The sequence below is a fragment of the Sinocyclocheilus anshuiensis genome, unplaced genomic scaffold (assembly GCF_001515605.1).
Source record: "Sinocyclocheilus anshuiensis isolate Anshui unplaced genomic scaffold, SAMN03320099.WGS_v1.1 scaffold1814, whole genome shotgun sequence".
Lineage (NCBI taxonomy): Eukaryota > Metazoa > Chordata > Actinopteri > Cypriniformes > Cyprinidae > Sinocyclocheilus > Sinocyclocheilus anshuiensis.
Genome location: NW_015546028.1, coordinates 83,965 through 91,070, shown reverse-complemented (window position 1 = coordinate 91,070; position 7,106 = coordinate 83,965). Strand labels below are relative to the sequence as shown.

General features: G+C 35.6%; 1 protein-coding gene across 2 annotated transcripts in view; it reads right to left on the bottom strand.

Moving 5' to 3' along the window:
- The window catches only part of l3mbtl4 (L3MBTL histone methyl-lysine binding protein 4), a 77,335-nt gene that overhangs the window by 35,816 nt on the left and 34,413 nt on the right, over positions 1 to 7,106 (bottom strand). For both annotated transcript variants that reach the window (XM_016499797.1, XM_016499796.1), the window contains 4 exons: positions 6,894 to 6,970; positions 5,257 to 5,342; positions 3,675 to 3,785; positions 1,214 to 1,328 (listed from right to left, as the gene is read on the bottom strand). In XM_016499797.1, coding sequence (XP_016355283.1) covers positions 1,214 to 1,328; positions 3,675 to 3,785; positions 5,257 to 5,342; positions 6,894 to 6,970 — 389 coding nt within the window. The remainder of the gene's footprint in view (positions 1 to 1,213; positions 1,329 to 3,674; positions 3,786 to 5,256; positions 5,343 to 6,893; positions 6,971 to 7,106) is intronic.

Sequence of the window (7,106 nt, the reverse complement as noted above, 5' to 3'; positions counted from 1 at the left end):
GCGCTGCAAAAAACACCAACACACACACACACACACACACACACACACACACACAGAGAGAGTGAGCCCGGGACATCAGCCTGCAGTAGAAAGGCGTTTGTACAGCGTTACTCATCCTCTAGTGAGCTGCAGCTATTTCAGTTCATCACACACACACACACACACGGATTATAATAACACTTCATACATCATGCTAAACACAGTAAAATTTCACATCTTTCAGGTCAGGCCAGTAATTCATCATGTGATCTATAAGTGTGGCATAATGGGAACAGACACACATACACACACTCTCTTTCTCACACTCACAGAGACACACACACACACACACACACACACTCTCTCTCACACACACAGAGACACACACACTCTCTCTCTCTCTCTCTCACACACACACAAACACACAAACACACATACACATACTAATAGAAGGCCCAGACAATAGGAGGACAGAGTGAAGGTTCTCGCACGCACGCACGCGCGCGCGCACACACACACACACACACACACACACACACACACACACACACACTTCAGGTGGATGCACCTATGTTACAAGCTCTCAAACCTGCATTTAAAATTCTGCATAAATGTGGAATAATTTTATCAGTATCATTTTAGTACTATTTTAGTTAAACTAAATGCAAAAGTTAAACTAAATGCAAATGAGAAATTTCACCTTGGCAACTCGCTGAAATAAAATATGTTTTTTACATTTTACTTTTTTAAATAAAATGTTTTCTATATTTTACTTTTTTTGTTTTTTTTTAACTTCCTGCTTCAAAAACGAATGCTGAGCAACGGACTGTAATGTATAGAGGAATGAAAATATGGAATGATTTGCCATGATTGGACATTACATATTTTTTAATAAGTAAAATCTTTAAATGAATATTTAATGGCACAGTATACAGCAAATTGTTGATTTGGATGTTTTGAATGAATTTTGGGTTTGTATGTTTTATTGAATTTACTTTTTTGAAATGTAGTTTTGTATTTTCTTACATGCTTTTTAATGTATTTCTTTATTTGGATCCAAACAAACAAATATTTTTCAGTTAACGTTTATTTGAAGCAAAATAACATAACTAAATCTCAGCAAGACATATTTCTCAATAATGTACTTTATATGGAGATTGCGTGCTCTTATGCACGAGCTTGTATTGCAGCTCAAGTGTCTGTCGTGTGAGTGTGAGAGTAAGCAGAGACTCACGGAGCGGAGGTTCGAGCGGGTGACCCGTCCTGGAGCACCAGCCCACGGGATGAAGATCCGGCAGGTCTGAATCCACCCAGAAGTCAAACTTCTCATGCCAGCCGTCGAAATGCACCTGAGCAACAATAAACCAAACCACAATAACAGACCAGCATTCATTCGGATCATTCACATACAGTTTCTCTTAGTCTAAAAATGAACCAATAAATGAATTATTTGGTAACACTTTATTTTAAGGTGTCCTTGTTACACGTTACATGTACTTACTAATATAATAACAATAAATTATGCATAATTACATAAAAGTAACAACCCTATATAGCAAGTACATGTAGTTAAATAATATTACTCAGTACTACACTGTAACAAGGACACCTTAAAATAAAGTGTAACCAATTATTTTCTTCACAGACAGAACTATATACACTGTCATTCAAAAGATTTGGGTTCAGGAAGATTTAAATTTTGAAAGAGGCGAATACTTTTATTCCTCAAGGACGCATAAAATTGATCAAAAGTAACAGTGAAGACATTTAGAATGTTACAAAGATTTGTTTCAGATAAATGCTGTTCGAACTTGTGTTTGTTTGAACATTCGGTAACACTTTACATTATTTGTTACCGTTAGTTAATGTATTAACTAACACGAATGAACAATACATTTATTACACAATTTGTAAATCTTTGTTAATGTTAGTTAATAAAAACACAGTCGTTCATTGTTTGTTCATGTTAGTTCACAGTGCATTAACTAATGTTAACAAACACAACTTGTGATTTTAATAATGCATTAGTAAATGCTGAAATGAACAAACTAAGACGAACAAATGCTGTAGAAGTATTGTTCATTCTTAGTTCGTGTTAACTAATGCAGTTAACTAATGTTAAGTAATGAACCTTATTGTAAAGTGTTACTGAATTTCTGTTCATCTGTGAATCCTGAAAAATAAAATGCATCACAGTTTCCACAGAAATATTGTGCAGCACAACTGTTTTCAACATTGATAATAATCAGAAATGTTTCTTGAGCAGCAAATCAGCATATTAGAATGATTTCTGAAGATCATGTGACACTGAAGACTGGAGGAATGATGCTGAAAATACAGCTGCGCATCACAGAAATACATTACAGTTTAACAGAGATTCACATAGAGAACAGCTGTTTTAAATCATAAAAATATTTCACATTTTTACTGTATTTTTGAACACATAAATTGAGCTTTGGTTAGCAAAAACATTTAAAAAAATCTTAATTATTCCAAACTTTTGAAAAGTACAGTAGGTGTACAGCTCTGCTCATGGATATCTAGTGAAAACTCAAAAACAGTCTGACATGAGCTCATGTGACTGAAATAAAGACTAGAAATGATTTGGAAGATGGATCATTTAAAATAAGGGTAAACGTAGGGCTGGACGATATGGTAAAAATGTATATCACGATATATTTCTTAATTTCGGTCGATGCGATATAATTCCGATGTCGATATGAACATTATTTATCTGAAATAGAAATCTGTTGTAACATTATAAATGCCTTTATCATCACTTTCGATCAATTTTAAGCATCCTTGCTAAATAAAAGTATTAAATTCTATCATTTCTTTCCCAAAAAAATAATAAAAATGATACTGAATGGAATAGTGTATAATGTTACAAAAGCTTTTTATTTCAGATAAATGCTGATCTTTGGATCTTTCTATTCATCAAAGAATCCTGAAAAAAATGTACTCAACTGTTTTAAATATTAATAATCAGCAAATCAGCATATTATAATGATTTCTGAAGATCATGTGACACTGAAGACTGGAGTAATGATGCTGAAACAAATGTGCTTCAGCCAGAAAAAAGGGTATGAAAAGTGCTCCGAGTCGCTGCAGAAAACAAAAAAATTGAACAACAAAAACTGAAACTGTTGCTGGAGACGGGGCTTATTATTGAAAATGCAAACTGATTCTCTGCCAGCAGGAGGCGCTTTTAGAGCGGTAGAACTAGCGGTTTCCCGGTAACGGCTGTAAACAAAGCAGCTCCGCTCATGAACGCTACTTTATCAGATCAAATGAAAACGCCACGAAACTATTCTGAAGACAGTCAATTCCCTTCAGAGATACATTCATATAAAACACCCGCGCCGCGTTTTGATTTTGAAACGTGCATTGCTCATGTTTATTCAACGAAGTCAAACGCCACAAATAAATCAATGTATGGCAAACACTGGAAATGCATATCGAAATATCGGAAATGTGTTTAAAAATCATATCACCGTTATTGAAAAAAATAATCTCGCGATACATATTGATATTGAATTATTGTCCAGCCCTATGTAAACGTAAACAATAAATCATCAGTCCATTTGATCTTGCATGAAAACCATCGAGTCTAATGTTGTTTATCAGGAATTTTTACAAAGACTGCGGATGATTTAATCAGTCAAGCTGTGACTAGAAGCCGGACTCTTCCTCACTTTGACTCTGTGGTCTTCGGTGTCGGAGACGGTGGCCACGCGGATCAGCATGGGGTTTCGTCTGTCCACTGCCTCCAGCTTCATGTGCGTCTGGAAGCCGTGTGGAGATCTCTGCAGGAACACACAGCGCTCAGAACACATCTATTTTAGCTTACTGACAGATTAAAAAATCAGTCTTAGGCCTGGTTTCACAGACAGGGCTTAGACTAAGCCAGGATTCGGCCATAGTTCAATTAGGACATTTAAGTTATTTTTTATAAACGTGCCTTAGATGTGCCTGGTGTGCATCTCGAGACAAAACAAAGGCACTGATATATTTAAAGATCAATCAGTGCAAGTTTCTTTCAGTTGAAACAGCTCAGATTTACACTTAAGTCTGGGACTAAGCTTAAGCCTTGTCTGTGAAACCGGGGGTTAATGTATTTCACAACACTTCAGCATGTTATTCTTATTAAGTGAGGGTCATCTTTTATGATTTTTTACCCAAGCACAGTCTCTGAGAACCTGAAACACTGAACTTCTGGAGACTCCAGGAAGCTTGCAATTCTGGAAAACGTAGACTAAACACATCTATTTTAGCTTACTGACAGATTAAAAAATCAGTCTTAGGCCTGGTTTCACAGACAGGGCTTAGACTAAGCCAGGATTCGGCCATAGTTCAATTAGGACATTTAAGTTATTTTTTATAAACGTGCCTTAGATGTGCCTGGTGTGCATCTCGAGACAAAACAAAGGCACTGATATATTTAAAGATCAATCAGTGCAAGTTTCTTTCAGTTGAAACAGCTCAGATTTACACTTAAGTCTGGGACTAAGCTTAAGCCTTGTCTGTGAAACCGGGGGTTAATGTATTTCACAACACTTCAGCATGTTATTCTTATTAAGTGAGGGTCATTTTTTATGATTTTTTACCCAAGCACAGTCTCTGAGAACCTGAAACACTGCACTTCTGGAGACTCCAGGAAGGTTGCAATTCTGGAAAACGTAGACTAAATGTTTCCTGATGGTTTTAAACCTAATTCTTCACATTAATTCTTAAATCTTTTGCCGTTAACATGTGTCTTTTCTTCGCTGACCCAGTGAGCAGTTCGCTGTCCAATGGTCACGTCTTAACTTTGCATTTTCTGTATTGCATTAGTTTTGAATATTTCTCATGGGGATTGAATAATTTTGGACTTTTCAGTCTTGAGTTAAACCTCTTTTTTGGCTCATTTTATCAGTAAAAGTAAACATGCCTAATAATTCTGCACACCTGATTATAAGGAGTTTTTCACTTCCAGCCTTCATGGACAATTACATATCACTCATAAATGATTAAATACAAAATTAATAGTAGTTATTAAGATTGACGTGGTTTGGAATTGGAATTGATCAGAATATCAACGTGCCTAATAATTATGCATGCGGTGTGTGTATATATATATATATATATATATATATATATATTAAGCTAACTGAGACTTGTTATAACACTTGCATATCATTGGTTTTGATTGCTTCTATTGTCCTCATTTGTAAGTCGCTGTGGATAAAAGCGTCTGCTAAGTGTCTAAATGTAAATGTATTATGAAGCGTGTCTCACCACACTGAAGGCTTGACTGGGAGCCGCAGACACACCTGCGTCCTCCATATATTCCTCCCAGACGAAGTGCTCTGGGTTCGGGTGTCCTACAACAATCACAATCACACAAACTAACCTGTACGTTCCACTCACAGACATAAACACACATTAAACAGGCTTTTACTGCCATGTGTTCACATTTTCAGCTTCGCCATGTGCAACACAACACACACGTGTTTCGCGGTGTAATAAAGAATAAGAAAATGAAAACTGTTATGAAACATTTATGGATGAACCTCAGGAACATATCTTGGTCAAACAATAAGAAATTACAATAAGGTTCTACATTAGTTAACATGAACTAACAATGAAAAATACTTCTACAGCCTTTTATTAATTAATTCTATAGCCTATGATTAATCTTAGCTTAATGTTCATTTCAACATTTAAAAAGTTCATTCAAAAGTTGTGTCTTAATATTATGTAATGGATAACAATTTATAAATATGCTAACAAACATATTGCTCATTGTTAGTTAATGCATTATGTTATATTTATTATATTATTAATTAAATTAGTTGCATATAGTAAAGTTAAACACTTTAAAGTGTGACCCAAAATTATATTATATTATATTAAAGTTTAATGCACTGAGCAAAGTTAACTAATAGGACCTTACTTTAAAGTGTGACCAAACTTATATTCTATTCTATTTTAATGCACTGAGCAAAGTTAACTAATAGGACCTTACTTTAAAGTGTGACCAAAATTCTATTCTATTCTATTCTAAGTTAATGCACTGAGCAAAGTTAACTAAAAGGACCTTAATTTAAAGTGTGACCCAAAATTCTATTCTATTCTAAGTTAATGCACTGAGCAAAGTTAACTAATAGGACCTTACTTTAAAGTGTGACCCAAAATTCTATTCTATTCTAAGTTAATGCACTGAGCAAAGTTAACTAATAGGACCTTACTTTAAAGTGTGACCCAAAATTCTATTATATTATATAATGTATTAGAGCTCTGAAAGCAGCAGTATGTTTGTATCGAATGTGTTTTTTTCTGTGTGCAGTTTATCAATTCTAGTCACATTTACATCTACAGTGCTTTAAACAACACAGATTATTTCAGAAGCAGCTTCATAATAATAAACCGGAAAACAACAGAATCAATTCTGTTATTAAATTCTACATCTGTGCAGGACTGTAAGACGGCTTCATTCATCACTGTGCATTTAATTACAACTCGCACTGGGTAATTAGTGTTTGACAGTTAGTCTGTGGTGCAAATAAATGAGTCTGAATATAAAGAGCCAATACAAGATGTTGACATTAACGCTGAGCGCGAATATAAGTAATTTCAAGTGGAACCGCAAGAGTTTGTCCTTCCAGATAAGCAGCTTTTTGCTGTTTGCTCCTGTAAATAACACGAGGAGTGTTTAATACCCAGCGTCTGTAATGAAATCTCTCAGCTCACCGCACACCATCACATCAGACGTGAACGCCGTGAGCTACAGACGTGTGAATCTCAACACAAGATCTGATCTGAAACGCTCTCGGATCATTCCCATCACATCCACGAGCGGTCCTCTCTAAACGCTTCTGCATGCAGTCATGTGACAGCAGTAACACTGAACGCATGAGGAATATGATTCTCACCCTGAGGAGCTGTGAGCGGCCGGCCGTGATCCTGACACCAGCCCACCGGGTGAATGTAGGGGCTGCTGGAGTCACACCTGAAGAAACACAGAACACACCGTCAACCTGCTGGACTCACTTCATAACACATCATTTTTGTTTTATTTAAATTTGTGTCATTTTCTTGTGTGCATTTGTCATTCTCATTTATTTTTATTTTATTTGAATTTTAGT